The sequence below is a fragment of the Myiozetetes cayanensis genome, unplaced genomic scaffold (assembly GCF_022539395.1).
Source record: "Myiozetetes cayanensis isolate MyiCay16 unplaced genomic scaffold, myiCay2020 scf3, whole genome shotgun sequence".
Classification (NCBI taxonomy): Eukaryota; Metazoa; Chordata; class Aves; order Passeriformes; family Tyrannidae; genus Myiozetetes; species Myiozetetes cayanensis.
Window position 1 is genome coordinate 1,031,537 of NW_026087521.1, and position 20,457 is coordinate 1,051,993.

The following is a 20,457-nucleotide window of genomic DNA, read 5'->3' on the forward strand; positions in this document are numbered from 1 at the left end:
GAAGGACATCTCTCAGTCCTGCTGGCAGCCCGGGCTCCCTGGAGGCGCTGTCGCCGTGCCCGGATTTGCCTTCACTTGTGGACAAACCGCTTTCCAAGAGTGCCAGCATCCTCCAGGAACCCAGCAGGAACCCACCCAACCCCTAATTCCACAGCGAATTCCTGCCACGAGATTTACCACCAGTCTGCCCTTCGCTCATCCCACCGAGGTCCTGACCTTGCAAATATTCCTGCACGGGGTTAAATTTTACAGGGAAGTCGGGGACTTTGCCATGAGAAAAAGCCCACACTTTTGTACTGCCCTGTTTGCAGGGCTCATGGAATCACGGAATCATGGAATGGTGTGGGTTGGGAGGGACCTTAAAGCTCATCTTGTTTCCCCCCCTCCACCAGGGGCAGGGGTTTTGCCACAGAAATGCCACCAAAAATGTCCCTCATGACTAAATGAGTAAAATTCCTCGGTTGTGGCTGGCTTTTTCGCCGTGAGACTCCAAGAATTTATCCTGCCCCCAGCGTGACAATTAGCACTTTGGGGGCCATTAATAAGGGGAAAAAATAGCCCAGCCTCAGGAGTTTCACTTCTCTGTTTTGTCTGTTGGGGGGAAATGAGCTTATAAAGCGTTTTCTGTGGCTTATTGTGGCTTCTGGGGACAGGACGACACCCATCTGAGCAGTTCCCAAATCTTCCAGCCCCCCCCCGAGCATCTGCCTGTCCCCAGGCAGCGCAGGAGGGATGGGACTGTACACCCTGTCTCCTCCAGCTGATTTCTAGAGTTCCAGTCTTGGAACGGCTTCCTTGTTTTCTGCTCCAGCCCTCTGGAACACACTAAAATACAGCTGAACTCTGTGCTTGGCAGCAGCAGGGGCAGGAGCTGCCAGCTCAGCTCACCTCTCCTGGCCAGCACAGGGACGGGACAGGAACAGGGGCAGACAGGGGAAGGGACAGTGACAGGGACAGCCACTCCAGCCTGTGGGTCCGAGCCCTGGCTGTGTCCCAGGGCCACTGGATCCCACTGTGAACCAAGTGCTGGACTCTTCCCCAGCACCCACAAGCAGGTGCTGGGCACAGGACGGGGCTTGGAGCAAACTGGGCCAGTGGAAGGTGCCCCTGCCCTCGGCAGGGGTGGCACTGGATGGGCTTTAAGGTCCCTTCCAACCCAACCCATTCCATGACTCTACCTGCATCTGCAGACCCCCAGCACAAGGAGCATTTCGGCTGCAAACCCTGAGCCCCCCAGTTCTGGAAGTGGAGGAGGGAATGTGAGCCTGGAGAAGGATTCCCACCAGGAATGGGATCAGGCACACGTTTGGTAGGAGGCTGCACCACCAGAAACAGGCTGTTGATGATGAACTCGGGGATCTATTCTTGGCTCAGAGCTGAAGCATGATCTGGTGCCTACAACAGACATTAAACAGGATCTCCCAGCTACAGTTTGACATTAATCTGAGAAACCCTGAGGGGAGGAGGGGAAGAGCCCTCCTTCCTTCTACTGCAGCCACAGGCTCTTTCCTAAACACTCGCTCTTTGTGTGTCGGGCTTTCCAGACCCCAAGATTTATATTTGGCTGCCTTTGGGGGCAAGCGACAAGGCCTTGTTCGAATAACAAAGCTCTGAGCGCCCAGAGTATAAACAGCACGGAGCAGCGAGGCGGCCGCCTCGCATTTCTTGGCGCGCAGCTCATCGCACGTTCCTCGGGGCTGCGGGGAACAACGCTCCTCCTCCCGTCTGGGGAATATTATCCCGCCCGGCAGCGCGGGAGCAGGGGCAGACAGAGGGGAGCTGGACGCAGAGGATCCCGCAGGATCCGGTGGCTCCCGAGAGCTGCGATGCAGGAGATAATTATAGCGGGGGCGCAGGGGCTGCGCTCGGGGTTGAGCAATGTTGTGTTTACCGGCGTTGTCGGGGAGATGATGTGGAGCAGCCCCGGCGCTGCCCCGGCGGCCCCGAGCTGGGAGCGGCATCGGGACCAGGGCTGCGGTGCTGGATCTGCGCAGCCAACGGTGCCCAAATATGGTCCAGCACCACCGAGGAGTGCCAGGGCTCACGGGGGGTCTGGGATCAGCTGCCCCGTGGGACCGGGAGCTCAGCGGCTCCTCCAGAAGGGACTTGACTCCTTTCTCTGAGCAAATCCCACAGTGCAGAGGGATTTGACACCTTCCCTGCACCCTCTGCCCTGGTCAGAGCCCGACACCCACCCGGGCTCAAACCTGCCCCGGGCTGTGTCAAGAGGAGCCGAGGAAACGATTTATAAGGTCTCTGGTGTTTAGACAACATGAAAGCAAAATCCCCTCGGGGTGGGGCCTCAGCGCGTGTGAACCTTCCCTTGGAGCCAGGCTGGGAGAGCTGGGGGGGATCACCTGGAGAAGAGAAGGCTCCAGGGAGACCTGAGAGCCCCTTGCAGGGCCTAAAGGGGCTCCAGGAGAGCTGGAGAGGGACTGGGGACAAGGCCTGGAGGGACAGGACACAGGGAATGGCTTCCCACTGCCAGAGGGCAGGGACAGATGGGAGATCGGAAAGGAATTTTTGTCTGGGAGGGTGGGCAGGCCCTGGCCCAGGTTGGCCAGAGAAGCTGTGGCTGCTCCTGGATCCCTGGGAGTGTCCCAGGCCAGGTTGGACCGGGCTTGGAGCAACCTGGGCCAGTGGGAGGTGTCCCTGCCCATGGCAGGGGGTGGAATATCAGGAGATGAACTTTAAGGTCCCTTCCCACCCAATCCACTGCATGATTCTGTGATTCCAACACATGCCTGTCTTGCCACACAACTCCAGGAAATCCTCTGTGAAGGGAGAAACGGGGACCTTGGATCTGACTTTCTGCCTCTGACAGAGTTCCCTGGTCAGAGTAAAGCTGTGTTTCCATATTAATTTAAACCCTTCAGCCCCCAGTTTTATACTTCTCAGGTGCTCTCAGCACTTTCCTCACCCTTTTTATTCACAGTAAATTTCATTCTGCTTGCCAAGCTGGTCACGTACATGTGGCTGCAGTGAAGCCTCTGTGAGACCCCTGGAATAAGACTAAAAGTGATTTTTATTATGGGACAAAGGATTATGGGGTAATAAAATATCCAATTTTTTTTTACCCAAGTTATTTTTCCTCCCTTTTCATCCTGTCTCTTCCCTGGCAAGAATCAGCTCTTGGTCTGGCAAACTTTTTTTCACTTCTTTTCTCTGACTGTTGTCCTGCATTTAAGAAAAATGAGCAGGGACACCTTCCCCTGTCCCAGGTTGCCCCAAGCCCCGTCCAACCTGGCCTCGGGCACTCCCAGGGTGGAATTGTTCTTCTCACACTTTCTCTTTCCAGCGATCCCAATCCTTCCCTGCTCTAGGGCTGACGTAGCTGAGCAGCAGCCTGGCAGTAAATAAAACCCCCAAAGCCCGCCAGGATGAATTACTTGGATCTCCTCAGCTTTTGTAAACGTGACGGTGCCGTCAGGTAACTCCCGCAAAAAGGGATTGATGTCACTTTCTCACCTTTCCAAAACGTAACTATGTCGTCAGGTAACTTCTACGGCAGAAGCTGCTTTATAAAGAAAAGAAATTCGAATTTCGAGTATCGCCTAAAAATCCCGTCCCGAAATGAATATGCATTAGGCGGGCGGGGGATATGCATGAACAGGCGGGGCCATGGAAATTTGGCTGTCCAAAAGACGGAACTTTTTTAGCCCTTACTGTGCTTGGTTTGTGAAAGCTCCCCCGCACAGAATAAACAGCGTCTGCCTTTTAAATGCTGCCTGCGTTTAGAGAGCTCCTAAAATCGGCCCCGCTACCGGCAGGGTAGGGGGCACCGGGCCTGGGGGCTGAGAACGGGAGGGTCGGGGAGGCTCGCACCGGGGACACGCGGGGCCGCGGCAGCGCAGCCCGGGGACCAGGAGCCGAGCGGCGACGCCGCGGTGGGTTCAGCGGCACCAGCCGCCCCTCAGACCCCGCTCCAGCCGCCGCCGAGCCCCGCGGAGCCTCCGCTCCCCTCACGCCGCCGCTCCCGCCCGCCATGACACCCTGCCCACACACCGCTCTGCTCCGCCCGGCCCGTCTCGATGGTGCGGGACGCGCTCTCGGGACCTCCGGGCCGGCAGGGGGCGCGGCGGAGCGCGGCGGGGCGGGGCGGCCGCGGGACCTCCGGGCCGGCAGGGGGCGCGGCGGAGCGCGGCGGGCGGGCCGGCGCCGCCATGGACGCGCTGAGCCGGGCAGGGCCCCGCGCCCGCCGCGGCCCCGCCGCTCCCGCCGCGGCCGGCCCGTCCCCCCTGCCCTGGGGCCGCTTCGCAGCCTGGATCGACTGCGTGTGTGTGGTCACCTTCGACCTGGAGCTCGGGCAGGCCATGGAGGTGCGCGGAGGGGCAGCGGTGGGGGGTGGGAAAGGGGTCAGGGACGGGGAGAGAGTGTCAGGGTGCAAGTTGGGGGGAGTCTGTGGGTGCAGACTCGGGGGTCTGAGGGTGCAAATTCGGGGGTCTGTGGGTGCAGACTCGCAGCCAAGCCCTTGCTTGGGGCCCGCTCGGGATCCTTGAATTCCGTGTATTTTACGATCCGTGCCCCTGTCTCTCGGTGTACTTCTGTCATTGACCTGGAATTGGCTCTGAAAGCTTCAGAGGTCCGAAAGATTCTGAGAAAGATTCAAAATATTGTGGAATTCGGTGATTCCCCCTGTACTGCTGTTTGCAGAGACGGCGGGGAAGCTGCTAGAAAGGAAAGCACCGGTCGTAGCAGGAATTAGGTGTCATTTCTGTCTCTGACTCCTCTACCCATTTACATTTCTTCAAACAGTCAATGACAGAAGGGAAAAGCGCCAGGGAGGGATGCTCGCCCTGCCCTCCCCACCAGCCCTTTGCCCTCCAGCCCCCTGAGGCTCTGACTTCTGCCCACGGCCACAGAAACGCTGGAAATGCCTCCCCGTGGTGCCAAACCATCCCTGTTGTCACTGGCACAGGCTGCTCCCTGCCCAGACACGGGCACTCCATGAGGCTGGGCTCCTCCAGAGGCATTTCCTGGGATGTTGGTCCCATTGCCATGGCAGCAGCTCTTGGTCCCTCCCGGGATCCAGAGTTTGGGGTGCTGGGATCCCTTTCCAACATGTGTCTCCTCCTTACTCCTTCATTCCCATGGATGGGGAGAGCAGCACTTATCACACGTCATGACACAGCTTAAGCCCTTTTGGACTTTTCACACATCAAAAATTCCTTTTTGTTTACTGTTTGTTTGTTTGTTTGTTTTTTCTTTTGAGAAGTTGTGACCACGCAGATTCTCTCTGGTTTGGGTTTGGAGGTTTTAATCTTGTGGATGTTTAGAGATGTCCCTCCCACATCCCAAACGTAGAGGAACGTCAGACTTAAAGGCAGGGGGAATTAAAGACCCAAAATCAGAGATTAATTAAGGTTGGAAAAGACCTCCAAGATCATCAAGTCCAACCCTGGAAGTCAAGGCCATTTGCTTGCAGAAAGACCCCCCCCACCAAAAATGCAGCAGGAGAAGTGGGAGCCTTGTCTTGACTCTTGGTCTGAGTTAGACCTTCAGCGAGTGTGGAAAGCTGTGGGTGCCATGGGATTCCTGGGCTCCTGGGGAATCAGGAGCAGCTGGCCAGGTCTCCCCGCTCCTGGGCTGGCTGTTATTCCGTGGGAATTAGCAAAATCCACGTTTGTCTGGTGATTAAATCAGCCCCAGCCAGGCGGGAGCGGAGCGGAGGGAAGCGCGTCCGGTGACCGTCCCCATCCCTTCACTCTGCGCCATCCAAACCCTTCCCTGCCCGTGCTGCCTCCCCCTGGAGCTGCTCTGGGATGGTTTTCCCTCCGAGCAGCAGCATCTCCCCGCTCCCAGAGCGGCTCTCAGCGAGGGCTGAGCGCTGTTCCCTGTTAACTGGGAGCTTTTGGCTCTCGCCGAAACGCCCTTGCCAAGGAACCCGTGGGGAATTGTCAGCGCTCCGTGAACTTCCAGCACCCTGGCACGGTGCCACCTGTGCTATTTATAGCCTGGAAGGGAGAGCCAAGCGCTGCTTGGAGCTCCTGATTTGAGAGCCAGCTGCCTCTGGAGCAGAGTTCCCGTGGCTGGGACAGATCTCCGTGTTCCGTCTCATCCCGGGCCGCTTCCTTTCTCCTCCGCCCATTTAAAGCCTCCTGCAATTCCTGCATTTTCCCACCAGGAAAGGCTGGTGTGGGTCAAGGTGCCTCCTTGTAGGATCTGTTACTTTGGGAGAAATAAGTGTTAATTTGGGGAAAATAAGGCATTTTTAGTCTGTAGAAGTCGGGGAGCACACACTGACTGACTGTCTCCCGTCTCTTTGGCAGCTGGTGTATCCTCATGACTTCAGGCTGACAGAGAAAGAGGTAACAACTATTTATTCCCTTTCTTCTCCCGTTTTTAAGCCACTCAGCAGCTCTGATGGAGGGGTCCTTACTGGGTGTTTTGGGGTTTTTTTTGCAGAAAACGAGTATCTGCTACTTGTCCTTCCCAGACTCCTACTCAGGTAGGTGGCACCAGGGGTGAAGGAAGTGGGTCCAGGATGGAAGGGCTGAGTTATCCCCTGGGATGCAGCACAGACCGATGGGGCTGCATCCTCTTGAACCGGGGTTCTGGTGCCCTCAGTGCTGAGCAAAGAGGCTTCTTGTCCTGTTGGTTGATCTCTGCATACAGAATCTGTGATCTGCTGGGTGATCCCTCCATAAACTCGTGCACTCCTGCTCCCCCCGTGCCAGTGGAATATCCAGCAGGACCAGGAAGGGTTCCCTGAGGTGGCAGCTCTTGACTCTCACATTCCTGTGTTTGTGAGTGCCCACTGAGGAGCAGGAGCTGGGAGAGGACAATTCCACAGCAAAAGTGTTCCCAGAGCCCACATTTACACCAGAAAGGGGACAATAAGAAACAAGTCTCAACCCAGCCCTGGCTGTTTAAGGGTGGTTCCTGAATGTTGGTTTCCTGCAGCTTCCATGGGCTTATGGAATAGGTGGGGTGGGAAGGGACCTTAAGTATTGTCCAGTGCCACAGGGACACCTTCCACTGGTCACAGGTTGCTCCAAGGCCTGTCCAACCTGGCCTGGGACACTTCCAGGGATCCAGGGGCAGCCACAGCTTCTCTGGGCAAGCTGTGCCAGGGCCTGCCCACCCTCCCAGGGAAGGACATTTTCCTGATATTTCCCTCCTTCCCCTCCTGTCTCGTGCTGTCTTCCGGGGGTTTCTTTATGCTGTTCCTCTCCATTTCAGCGTCGGAGCTCCTTGCAAACCCCCCCATCCCCGTCCCACGTGACCCCCTCCCAGCTCTCCTGAGCCCTGTGCTGTTCTCTGTCCCAGGTGGCCTTGGGGACACCCAGTTCAGCTTCCGCCTGCGGCAGTCGGGGGGCCCCAGGACCTCCCCGTTCCAGGACGACGGTCGGTACAACCGGGAGGCCCCCCTGACGCTGCAGGTCGGTCCTGCCTCTGCTCTGCCTCCTCCTGCAGGCACACAGGGCTGGCTCGGGGGTGCAGCCAGAGATTTCGGGGATCTGTGGCCTCTGTGGGACGTGCTCTGGCCGTGGGGATGGTCAGGAAAGGAGGAAGGGTTCAGGGCAGGGATTTACCTCACAGGGAGTGAGGATGGAGATGGAACTGCGCTGGGAGAGGGAACTGAATCGGGGGGACTCCCAGCGTGTTTTGGGAGAGGGAACCGAATCCAAGGGGATCAAAGATGGAACTGAAGCAAGGAGACCCCAGTTAGTTACACTGGGAGATGGAACTGAATTAGGGGGACTCCCAGCTCTTCTGGGAGAGGAACTGAATCTGAGGGATCAAAGGTGGAACTGGATCAGGGGACCCCATTTATACTGGGAGATGGAAGTGGATCAGGGGACCCCAGATTAGAGCAGTGTCACCCCCAGCTGCAGCCCCAGGAGCAGCAGTGGCATGCAGGGACATCCCACAGAGATCCAGCTGCCCGTGCACGTTCCCAGGAGCAAACCCTGTCTGTGGTCAGTGTTCCCCTCGTGTGTGAAGGGGGGGATGGTGGTTTCCCTTTGTTGCAGGATCTGTGGGTGTAGAGCCAGCTGTGGAATGCCACAAATCCACACTTGGGCTGCCTCTGTGGGGTGGGTCAGCTGTTCCCAACCCCCTCGTGTCCTTGGGCTGTGGTTTCCCATCAGGGAACTCTCCGTTCCCTGAGTGCTGAGCTCTGTGGCTTTTCCAAACTGAGCAGGTGGAATCAGCTCCATCCTCTCCTGTTTTCCCTTCTGAGGTGCTGCTTCCTGTGCTTGGGCCTTTCCAACACTTCCATGGCCTTTTTGTGGGACACTTCAGTCCTGGGCTGGTTTGCTGCTCCAAGAGGCAGTGGGAGGATTTCTTCCCCTAAATTCTGGTCTAGAGATTTTTGAGCTTGGATCCATCTTTGTAGCACTGGGATGCTGCCACAAGTCACCCAGCTTTAGAGTGAGGGGAGTAAAACCGCCAAAGTACTGGATTCTGCTGTGGGAAAAGAATATTTGGGAAGAAGAAGGTGCCTTTAACTGTGGGGCTTCAAAAATGATATTAAGGATGTCTTGTGTTCAGCACTGATAACTGTTCTTCCTCCTTGCTGTGAGATATCAGAGGGAATTGATGTGTTTGAACTGATCCCCGGGGATTTGTGCTACATCCCTTGGTTTTTTCCTGGATGCTGTGGAGGAAACAACACCCAGCTTTGTGCCACCCTGAGTAAAGTTTGCCCTGTGGTTCCTTGAGGAATGCAGGGGCAGGGTACAGGACATTTCCTCCTCTGGGTGATGATGGATTCCTTCCTCAGCAATTCCCTGGCCTCCAGCTGGCAAAGGGCAGGATGAGCTCAGTGGGTTGGCCCACCTGGTCCTTGGTGGAAATCTCAATTAACCCTTTGGATGCTGGGCCTGAAGGGGCTGCAGGAAGGGGCCCATGAAGGTGCTGCCTGGAGGCTGGAATTCTTTTTGTTATAGGAGAGAATCATGTCATGGAATGTTTTGTGTGGGAAGAGACCTTAGAGATCATCCCACACTCCTGCCATGGGCAGGGACACCTTCCATCAGCCCAAGTTGCTCCAAGCCCTGTCCAATCTGCCCTGGGACACTTCCAGGGATCCAGGGGCAGCCACAGCTTCTCTGGCCAACCTGGGCCAGGACCTCCCCACCTTCCCAGCCAGCAATTCCTTCCCAATATCCCATCTGACCCTGCCCTCTGGCACTGGGAAGCCATTCCTGTGTCCTGTCCCTTCAGGCCTTGTCCCCAGTCCCTCTCCAGCTCTCCTGGAGCCCCTTCAGGCCCTGGAAGGGGCTCTCAGGTCTCCCTGGAGCCTTCTCTTCTCCAGGTGAACCCCCCAGCTCTCCCAGCCTGGCTCCAGAGCAGAGGGGCTTCAGCCCCATCTGTGCCTCCTCCCTCTCCCATTTGGAAAGCTCTCCCAGCGAGTTGGGCATAGGGAGCTGTGGTAAATGAGGGAGTGCTGGGCTGTGTCAGAGCAGGAGGGAGGTGTGGGGGGTCATGGGCTGGGGTTGGTGGCACTGGACTGGTTTGTCCCTCACTCTGTTGGTCTCTTGCAGCGTGAGGCCGCTCATTACTTGGGTACGTGTACTTCAGACAGGTCAAGGACAGCTCCATGAGGAGGGGGTACTTCCAGAAGGTAAGTGCTGAATCCCTGAGGCTGGAAAAGCCCTCCCAGCCCATGGATCCACCCTGTGCCCCATCCCCACCTTGTCCCCCAGCCCAGAGCACTCAGTGCCATGGCCAGGCCTGCCTGGGACACCTCCAGGGCTGGGCACTCCAAACCTCCCTGGGCAGCCCCTGCCAAGGCCTCACCACCCTTTCCAGCAACAAATTCCTCCTCAGGGCCAACCTGAGCCTCCCCTGGCACAGCTTGAGGCCGTTTCCCCTTGTCCTGTCCCTGTTCCCTGGGAGCAGAGCCCGACCCCCTTTGGAGCTCCCCCCTCCTGGCAGGGACTTGCAGAGCCAGAAGGTCCCCCCTGAGCCTCCTTTTCTCCAGGATGAGCCCCCCCAGCTCCCTCAGCCGCTCCTTGTGCAGTATAAACATGTGCAGTGCTGGAAGGGATGGTGCTGCAGGGGTTGACTCCCAGATGTGCCCTTTTCCAGTCCCTGGTGCTGGTGTCCCGCCTGCCCTACGTGAACCTGTTCCAGTCCCTGCTCCAGCTCATTGCTCCGGAGTACTTCGACAAGCTGGAGCCGTGCCTGGAGGCAGGTGAGCAGGGAGGGCTGGCAGGGAGGGCTGGCAGCCTGAAATCCTGCAGGGGTTCGATCAGGAGGTTCGGGAAGGACGGTTTGAAATGTTCCAGATGGGTTTGTTCTGTAACAAATTCTGTCAGGGAAGAACTCTTTGTCTGCTTGTCCGAATGACAGCCGGCTGCAGAGGAGGCACTGATGGCAAGGGGATGGATGGGGCTGTCAGTGTATTCCCAGAGACAGCAAGAACTGCTGCTGCTGCATCTCTGGCAGGCCTTTATTGCCTTGTTCAGCTCAATCCTGGTTTATTTAACTCTGTGGTGCTGCTGTGGGAATGAAGGTGCTCACCTGGGACGGGGCTCTGCATTGAGCTGGGAACGGGCAGTGATTCAGTGTCAGAACTCCCAGGAGCCGCTGGACAGGCTGGGTTTTCCTGCAGATGAAACCTTTCCCTTCTCCTGTGTCCCTCAGTGTGCAACGAGATCGACCAGTGGCCCCCTCCTGTGCCAGGACAGACCCTGAACCTGCCCGTGATGGGAGTTGTCATCCAGGTACCTGTGGCTGGGGGTCTGTGACAGCAAACTGAGGCAGAGTGGGAGGGGAGAGCTGCACTCCTTTATTCTGGCTGTTGAAATAAGTGTTCACTCCAGATTCTCCCCCAGCCTTTTGGGTCCCTGCAATTAGAGTTGAGGGTGATGAGGTTTTCTCTCGTGGGTGGTTGCAGGGAAGGGAAGTGTGTGTGTGTTGCTGATCCCATCTCCAGGGGTGGCCTCTGCTCTTGTGTGCAATCCAGGTGAGAATCCCATCCAGGGTGGATAAACCAGGATCAAGCCCAGTGAAGCAGTTCAATCAAGAGGTGAGTTAGGCCTGGCCCAGGCCCGTGGTGAGCAGAGCCTGAACCACTGAGGGAAGAGGGTGGGAAGAGCTGGAGCTCCTAAATCCTGTTTGAAAAGCCTGGGATCATTGTGGGCTCAGTCACCCACGTGGTTAAACCTCAGGCTCTCGTGTCTGGGAGTCAAACAGGACTCTCAGCACAGTCTGTGTGCTCTGAGTTACTGTTCCCCTTGCTTTTCCTGGGAATTCAGGCCTAGGTAGGTCTCCTGTCTTCAGCTTCTGAGTTGTGGTGCAGCCTTTGCTCTCTGAGCAGCTTCAGTGCTTTGGTTCAGCTTTGATTTCCGTTCTTGTCGTGTCATCTTTCCCCTTTTCTCTCCTCTGACTGATGTTGGTTTGGGGCCCCCATTTCTAACCCTTACTGGCTCTGTGTCTCAAGCTCTGTCTTCCACCAGAGGGAACTCTGGAAAACAAAGGAGCAGACCTGGGCAGCCTCTCACATCTCAATAGGAAGGGGATTTTTGACCAGTTTAGAGGCAAGGAAATTAATTTGGACCTTGGATGCTCAATCCAGACCTTCTTCCTGCTCACACCTCTGAGCGTTCACCTTGTCCACTTCTTTTTGTGTTGCTTTGTGGTTGATGGCTCCATTGGAATTCCATTTCCTGACAGCTTTACTAACACTTACTAACAGGCTTTTCTGCCTTCCTCCTTCAGAATCTGTTACCAGCCCCACTGGTTCTCCCCAGTGTCCATGAGCTGGATCTGTTCAGGTGAGAGCCACCATTCCAACCCCCTGCCCTCCACCTGAACCCCCAGAAATCACAGGGGTGATGCAGGGTCAAAAATGGCTCTCAGTGAGGAAAGGCTGAGAGAATTGGGATTGTTCAGCCTGGAGAAGAGGAGGCTCCAGGGAGACCTGAGAGCCCCTGCCAGGGCCTAAAGGGGCTCCAGGAAAGCTGGAGAGGGACTGGGGACAAGGGATGGAGGGACAGGACACAGGGAATGGCTTCCCAGTGCCAGAGGGAAGGAAGAGATGGGATACTGGGAGGGAATTGCTGGCTGGGAGAGTGGGGAGGGGCTGCACTGGATTTCCCAGAGCATCTGTGGCTACCCCTGGATCTCTGGGAGTGTCCAAGGCCAGGTTGGACAGAGCTTGGAGCAGCCTGGGCCAGTGGGAGGTGTCCCTACCCATGGGTGGAACATCAGGAGATGATCTTTAAGGTCCCTTCCCACCCAAACCATCCCATGGTTATGTGATCAGGCTGCTTGACATTGCTCAGACCATTTCCTCTGAACATGTATAAAATGATTGAGCAACAGGACGTGCAAAGACACCTGAATTCCGTTGTGGAATGCTAAAAATCCATCCTAGACTTCAAATTCCCGGAGCGAAGCACATCTGGGTGGGTTTGTGTGGAACTGTTGTGCCTGGTCTTTCCTGAGCTGCCTTTCTACCCTCAGCTGGTTGTTCTCCCACCACTCTCAGGTGTTTCCAGCCAGTGCTGATCCACATCCAGATGCTGTGGGAGCTGATGCTGCTGGGAGAGCCCATGGTGGTGATGGCACCGTCCCCAACTGTCTCCTCAGAAATGGTTCTGGCCCTCACCAGGTAATGCCCTCGGATTCTGGGAGACTGGGAGCTGGAACAACAAATTCTGGCAGCTTTTCTGCCTCAGCTCCACTCCCTGCTGCTCAGTGGTGTCAGGATTGGTTTGCACGTGGAAGCTTTGCAGGATGAAGAGCACAGTGAGAGTCCTGCTCACATCCCCCAGGGGCAGAGAGGAGGGCAGGGGAACCTCCCTGAGGGGAGACCTGGAGGTTCAGGCCCTGAGGAACGTTGTCTCCCTGGCTCTGAGCTCTGCTTTAGCTCAAAAACCCAAAACCCTGGGATTCTCCATAGTGGATCAACCAGTGCTGGGTCCTGCCTTTGGGTCACCCCAACCCCAGGAAGGCTCCAGGCTGGGGCAGAGGGGCTGGAAAGCTGGAGAAGGCCCTGGGGGTGCTGGTGGCAGTGGCTGGACACGAGCCCAGCTGTGCCCAGGGGGGCAGGAGGCCAAAGCTCCGTGGGCTGTGGCAGCCCCAGGGTGGGCACAGGCCCAGGGCAGGGATTGTCCCTGTGCTGGGAGCTGGGGAGGCCCCTCTGGAATCCTGGGGTCAGTTCTGGGCCCCCAGCCAGGAGAGCCATGGAGGGGCTGGAGCGTGTGCAGGGCAGGGAAGGGAGCTGGGAAGGGTGTGGAGAACTCCTGAGGGAGCTGGGGGGGCTCATCCTGGAGAAAAGGAGGCTCAGGGGGGACCTTCTGGCTCTGCAAGTCCCTGCCAGGAGGGGGGAGCCGGGGGGGGTCGGGCTCTGCTCCCAGGGAACAGGGACAGGACAAGGGGAAAGGGCCTCAAGCTGTGCCAGGGGAGGCTCAGGTTGGCCCTGAGGAGGAATTTGTTGCTGGAAAGGGTGGTGAGGCCTTGGCAGGGGCTGCCCAGGGAGGTTTGGAGTGCCCAGGCCTGGAGGTGTCCCAGGCAGGCCTGGCCGTGGCACTCAGTGCTCTGGGCTGGGGGACAAGGTGGGGATGGGGCACAGGGTGGCTCCATGGGCTGGGAGGGCTTTTCCAACCTCAGGGATCCTGGGATTCAGGGAGTGTGTTACCTGTGGCAGGCCCAGGCCCTGCTGCAGCCCCCGTGTCTGCAGTAACCCCGTGTGTTGCAGTGTCCTGGCCCCGCTCCGCTACTGCTGCGATTTCCGGCCCTACTTCACCATCCACGACAGCGAGTTCAAGGAGTACACGACCCGCACACAGGCCCCGTGAGTGCCCACCAGGCCCCTCCTGCCCCCTCTGGGTGAGGAGACCTCCCCACATTTCCATTGTCCTGCTTTTTTTCCCCTCCCTTTCCAGGCCCAACATCGTCGTGGGCGTCACCAACCCTTTCTTTATCAAGACGCTCCAGCACTGGCCGCACATCCTGCGGGTGGGGGAGCTCAGGATGTCAGGTGAGGGTGGCACCGAGGTCCTGTGGGGCTGGTGGACCGTACAGGGGACTGGCAGGGAGCTGCATGGGCCATAATTTTGCTCATCTTCATTCCTGGGAGAGCTGGGAAGCCAGGGGGGGAAGTGTGGGCTGGTCCTCGGGCCACGTACAGGGTGCTGCAGTGGGAAGGCAGGTTCTTGTGAGGGTGATTTGCTGTGCTTTTCTGAAGCACTCAGAAAAGGAGGAGCCCTTTCTGGGCAGGAAAAGAAAACTGCATTGAGAACAAGAAAAAGGTGGAGAGAGAGACTCAGTTATTAACTGTGAAACCAAGAAACCCTCGAGGCTGAGGAGCTGGTTTTGTGCAGTGCCTCCTTAACACATCCTCGCTCCAAAATTGTAGCAGGACAGTGAGATGAGGCTTCTGTGAGGGTGGAGGAGAGGGAGGGTGTGAGTTAGGATGGACAAATGTAGGGCTGGATGTTCTCAAGGGCAAAGGGCCTCACAGGGGCAGAGGGAGAGCCTGAACTGTCCCCCCTGTCTCTCACAGGGGACCTGCCCAAGCAGGTGAAGGTGAAGAAACTGGCCAAGCTCAAAACCCTGGACACAAAACCGGGTCAGTCCTCTTCTCAGTCACAATTCAATCTTTGTTTACCCTTCCATTGGGAGGGTTCTGCAGGAATGAGAATGTCGTGTCCGCTGTTCTTTGCATCCCAACAAGTGGGTGTGTTGGTGTTGTTGCTACCTCCTTGCAGATCCTGATCTGCTGCCCAGGGACATCCATGTCAGATCCAGGAAAGCTGCACACCTCTGTTCTGGCGTGGAAAAAGCCAATTTAAATTACTGCAACACGTTATTCCATCGTTTCCCTGGGTTTATTTTGTGTACCACGCCTGCTGTTCAGAGGTGATGGCAGTGAGGGGAACTTGCTCAGCTGTCACAGCCGAGTGTCCCTCCCAGGCCCTGCCAAGAGCTGCCTCCAGGAAGTTCTCCCACCAGAAAATCAGTGTAAGAAGATCCTGGAGGCAGTTCAGAGCCCTTTAACCCTGCTGTGAGTACTGGCTGCCTTAGCAATTCCATAATTTTGCAGTGATTTAATGATTTTTGTAACTACACACCCAGGGTTTGTGCTGGGAATCTCAGTCCTGTCCTCCCTGCACTGTGTAACAATGTCTCCTCCAGAGGAACAGGCAAAACTTTGTTCTCATTCCTGGTTTGTTTTTTTTCCCTGATTTTATGTTGTTTGTTTTTTTTTTCCAATCTAGGAATCTATACTTCTTATAAAACATTCCTTCACAAAGACAAATCCCTGATCAAAAGATTGCTGAAGGTAAGCACTTCCCACTCTCTCCTGCATGCTGGATGGGAAAACTGTGCCCAGCAGCTTGGTTTGCACAGAGGGAACTCTCCAAAAGGAGCAGGCAGTGATTCAGTTGGGTGTATTTGGACGTGTCTCCCATGCCAGATTTAGGATTTTCCCCTTGATATTAAGGGTTAAATACCCTGAGAGAGAAGAATCGATGCCAAAAACGCAGCCCAAAACCTGGGCCTTGTGCGGTGACATTTGAAATTTAACAGTGTTTAAGTGGAGAGTGGCAGGTGTGTCTGGGCAGCCCCTGTGTCTGTGTGACACCCAGGGGCCCTGAGTGACCGGGGGGGGACATTTGTGCTTCCAGGGCATCCAGAGGAAACGTCCCTCCGAGGTGCAGAGTGCCCTGCTGAGGCGTCACCTCCTGGAGCTCACCCAGAGCTTCATCATCCCCCTGGTGAGTGAGTGCCAGAGGGTCCCCAGGGCGAGAGGGGAGGCACAGGAGGGTGAGGGGTTTGCCCTTCCCTGTAACAGCCTCTGTAATGGGCTCAGGAGCCTGGAATCCTGGAATGGTTTGGGTGGGAAGGGACCTTTAAACTCCTCCCAGCCCCTGCCATGTGCAGGGACACCTTCCACTAGCCCAGCTTGCTCCAAGCCCCATCCAGAGGTTTTAATGCCAGGGATTCCAGTCCCTCCTGCCAACTCCATCCCTAGATCCTGGTGGGAAACCGGCTGGGACACTTGGGCTCACCTAAAATGTGACTGTGAAGGGAAAAAATGGAGGAAAAACCCAAAGCATGAGGCTGTTGTTGGGCCTGGGATGCTCTGGAAGAAAACCCTCAAACTCCGTGACCTCACAAGAGGCTCCTCAGTTGTTGTAACTCCTTTATCACTATTTTAATTTTGGGGAGTTTATTTTTTTCTTAGGAGCACTATATTGCCAGCCTGATGCCTCTGCAGAGAGCCATCACTCCGTGGAAGGTAGGTTGGGTTTTCCAGCTGCTCCCTCTTCCCTGTGAGACTGCAGGGTTGGGAATTGTTGCTGGTCACACACTCTGATACTCCGTGTAACATCCCTTCTTGAGGGAAGAGGATTGTTACTTCTTTAAAACTAAAATAAAGAAGCTGAAACAAACCTTGGGACGGATGTTTCCTGTGCTGCCTTTGGGAATTCCATTTGAAGGTTAACCTTAAGGTGTTCCCACAGTTTTATCCTGAGTTTTCATGCTTTTTGCACCTTTTCCAGTGTAAATACAAGGCCTCGCTCTCCTGGTTCCTTTGGGAGTTCTCTAACCTGGACTTTTTTTGTGTGTGCAGAATCCTCCCCAGATCCGTCCCTTCTGCCAGGAGGATTTCATGAAGACCCTGGAACACGCTGGGCCCCAGCTCACCTGTGTGCTCAAGGGGGACTGGTTGGGCCTCTACAGGTAGGATTTGGGTCAGGAATTCTCTCATCCCATTAGGAGTTATGAGTTACAATGAACATCAAACCCTGAGTCAGGGTTTGTAACAAACTCTCCCTGCAGGAGAGTTTGTCCACAGTTACAACAGGGATAATTAAATAGTTAAATATAAATGGGAGGGAAAAGACAGTACAATATGAGTGGAAGGAATCCAGAAGTTGGATATTCGGTGGGAAAGGAAAGGAGAAGGGAAAAAGTCCCAGGAAGTGATCAGAAACAATAATCACAGAATTCCAGAGTCCTGGAATGGTTTACATGGGGAAAGGACCTTAAAGCCCACCCAGTCTCACCCCCTGCCGTGGGCAGGGACACCTTCCACTAGCCCAGGTTGCTCCAAGCCCCGTCCAGCCTGGCCTGGGACACTTCCAGGGATGGGGAGTCCCTCTCTGGGCACCTGTGCCAGGGCCCTGGCATTCCCAGAGCCGGCTCTGCATCCCCCTGTCCCCTTCCCAGCGTCACCTCACGGAGCTCTCAGGCACATGGTGGGATGCATTGGGCCCCTGTGCAGGGCCAGCAGTTGGACTGGATGATCTTAGGGGTCCCTCCTAGCTCAGGGCATTCCATGATTCCATGATTATTCCATGATTCCTGGCCTCTCTCCCTGCAGGCGTTTCTTCAAGTCCCCGAACTTCGACGGCTGGTTCCGGCAGCGGCACCGGGAGATGACCCACAAGCTGGAGGCCCTTCACCTGGAGGCCATCTGTGAGGCGGTATGTGCCACCCACAGGGCGTGGAGCAGTGACAGGGGGACCCCTGGGACCCCAGGAGTGAGGGCACTGCTGCCTCGGGCACTGCCTGCTCCTGCTCCCACGGGATCTGTGCCCTCGGGATCACGGCCCTGCCTCGTGTCCCACCTGGGACAGGGCAGCTCAGCTCCCACATCCTGCTCCCACTGCTCCTGCCAGCTCTTTGCCATTCCTCAGGCTCTTCCCAAGCCAGGCTGGAAGCAGCAAGAGCTTTTAGTTTATTTAGCCCAAATATTAGGAAGAAATTCTTTACTTGGAGAAGGCTCCAGGGAGACCTGAGAGCCCCTGCCAGGGCCTAAAGGGGCTCCAGGAGAGCTGGAGAGGGACTGGGGACAAGGCATGGAGGGACAGGACACAGGGAATGGCTTCCTAATGCCAGAGGGCAGGGATAGATGGGATATTGGGAAGGAATTGCTGGCTGTGAGGCTGGGCAGGCCCTGGCACAGGTTGGGCAGAGAAGCTGTGGCTGCCCCTGGATCCCTGGAAGTGTCCAAGGCGAGGTTGGATCAACCTGGGCTCGTGGAAGGTGTCCCTGTCCATGGCAGGGGGTGGCACTGGCTGGGCTTTTAAAGTCCCTTTCCCTCCCAAACCATTCCATGATCATCTGTTGTGCTTCCTTAATGCCTGGTGAAAATAGGGAGGATTTTTGGCAGTGCCTGCTGGGACAATGCCTTGAGCTGAGCAGCTGCTGGAGTCCCCCTGGAGCTCTGGAATCCCTCCAGGTGCATCTCCAGCTGCTCCCCCCCGGCAGCAGTGCAGGTCCTTGTCCATGGCATGGGAAATGCCAGAGCTGCTCCTGGCTGGAAATGGATTGAAATCCTGAGCACTGCTCCTGCAGGGAAGAGCCTGTTGTGGTCAGGACAGTAGGAAGAGCTCTGTCTCCCTCACTTGGGAATGAGGATGAGAAAAACCTGTCCTTACCTTTGTGTCAGGCTTTGCTTAGGGGTATCCCTGTGGGAAATGTCCCTGAGCAAAGGCCCTCTCTCTCTGTAGGACATTGTGGCCTGGATGAAGGACAAGTCCGAGGTGGAGATCGTGGACCTGGTGCTCAAACTGAGGGAGAAGCTGGTGAGTTTTCCTGCCCTCTCCCTGCACTTGCTCCTCTCACTGTGTGTGGCAGGGGCAGACCAGGGACATGGATCACACCTGTGCCTTGGGAAGCTTTGTTCTCACTGCCTGGAGAACTGGGACAATCGGGAAACTTTGTGTGAAACGCTCGGAGTTCTGAGGATTCTTCACCTCCCCGAGGCCCAGGGGTGTTTCCTTGTCATCTCACGTCCCAGACCGAAGGGACCACGTGCCAGAGCCAAAGGCAGAGGGGAAAGGGGAACTTGTGAAGGCGTTTTGCACTGCTGTGTCCCCTCCCTGTGTCCCAGGTGAGAGCCCGGTGCCAGCACCTGCCGGTGAAGGAGGAGACGCTGCAGCGGGTGGGGCTGTACATCGACACCATCATCGGCTCCCTGCCCGAGGACCTGCAGGCTGTGCTGCACCACCCCTGAGCGCAGGGCGGGGCTCCTGGACAGCAAGGGGTGCTCCCAACCCCGCTCCCAACCCCGCTCCCACCCCGCTCCGGGCAGCTGCAGTTGTGTCTGGAGAGGAAACTCCTTCCCTGATCCCGCTGGCGGGGCCTGGATCTCACCTGGGGGGACTCGGAGCGTGGGTCGGAGCCTGTGCACTGTTCCCTGCCTGATCCCGCTCCGAGGGGCTGGGCTGGGGCTGTCCACGAGGAATTGTGCCCTGTGTGGCTGCCAGCAGGGCGGGAAGTGCCACCAGGCCTCCGGCAGCACGTGCCAGGCTGTGCCCAGCCTGTGGTGCCCACTCACACGCCATCCTTGTCCAGGGCATTCCCGTGGCCTCATCCTGCCTGGAAGGAGCAGGAGCAGCCCTGGTTGGGGCTCAGGACAGCTCCTGATGATGAGGATGAGGTGAAGAAGCTGTCCCTGCCCTGAGCAGCCTGGCTCATCCCAGCTCAAGCTCCAGCTGCAGGGAGAGCGGGAGGAGGAATTCTGGACATGGAAAACTGCTGGATTCTCTCCAGGGCAGAGCCAGAGAAGGAGAGGCTGGTGCATCCCCAAGGATCAGAGCTCTCCAGAGTGCCTGGGATGGCTGCTGGGAGGAGCTGGCTCCAATGCCATTCACTCCACTGGAAGGTCAGGTCTGTGCTCTGATGGCAGCCGGGACTGGGGCTGTGCCGGGGGCACTGGGATGGCTGAGCTCACTCAGCCCACTTCCCGAGAACACCTGTTGGAAAATCGGATTTCCACAGCCCATGCCAAGAGGGAATGCACAGGATTGGGCCCTGCTGCTCTGCTCCTGCCTGGGATCCCCTTCCTGCCCTGGAAATGGATTCACTGTGAGCCCTTCAAGGCCTTTGCTGCTCTGTATCTGCATTTCCCTGTCCGGGTGTCTGGCCAGGGCTGAAATTTTTGCCTAACAGAAGGGATTAGAAGGGATCTGGCAGCCTTGTCCTGTCAGAAGCCTTGCTGTGGTTGAACTTGGCACTTTTGCACGTGGCAGGGCGGATCCTGCCCAGAGCTGTGGCATTCCCAGTGCTCCCAGTGGAAGCTGCACCGTTTCCATCACTCTCTTGGAGCTGGGGAGGTGTGGGGGGGCTCAGAGATGACTGAACTCCTCCTGCATTCCCCCTCTGGAGCCAGGCACGGAGCAGCAGGAGCCCCCTGGGCCTCCCAGTGCCTCTGCCCTCCCTGGAGCATGGAATTCTGTACAGTATCCTTAGGGACAGTGTATATTCTGTACATAGGCCGTGTGTCCGTGCACAGCTCTGTGGGGCCCTGCTGGCCCCAAACACTCTGTAAAGTAGAAAATACTAGTTTAAAAAAAAAAAACAAAAACAAACCTGAAGGCAAGATGGGGCCTGGTTTGGAGTCTGTGGAGTTTATTTGGTTTGGGGTGGGGCTGTCCCTGCTGTGGGGTTTGGTCACTCCTGGCCATCAGCATCCAAGTCCTCCGGGGTGTTCGCAGCACCCGGCCTGCACCTGCCTGGTGTGTGTCCCTCTGCCCTGCC

General features: G+C 56.8%; 1 protein-coding gene across 1 annotated transcript; it reads left to right on the forward strand.

Moving 5' to 3' along the window:
• Positions 1-4,160: 4,160 nt before the first annotated feature.
• Positions 4,161-20,345, forward strand: DENND6B (DENN domain containing 6B). Its single transcript, XM_050325038.1, is given in 21 exon segments — positions 4,161-4,319; positions 6,270-6,308; positions 6,406-6,448; positions 7,270-7,382; positions 9,492-9,507; positions 9,510-9,571; positions 10,039-10,144; positions 10,597-10,676; positions 10,919-10,981; positions 11,674-11,729; positions 12,446-12,568; positions 13,658-13,753; positions 13,845-13,939; positions 14,465-14,530; positions 15,180-15,244; positions 15,591-15,680; positions 16,151-16,204; positions 16,541-16,650; positions 17,294-17,396; positions 18,426-18,500; positions 18,809-20,345. Coding segments are annotated over 21 exon segments (1,734 nt in total). The 5' UTR covers positions 4,161-4,163; the 3' UTR covers positions 18,932-20,345.
• Positions 20,346-20,457: the final 112 nt, after the last annotated feature.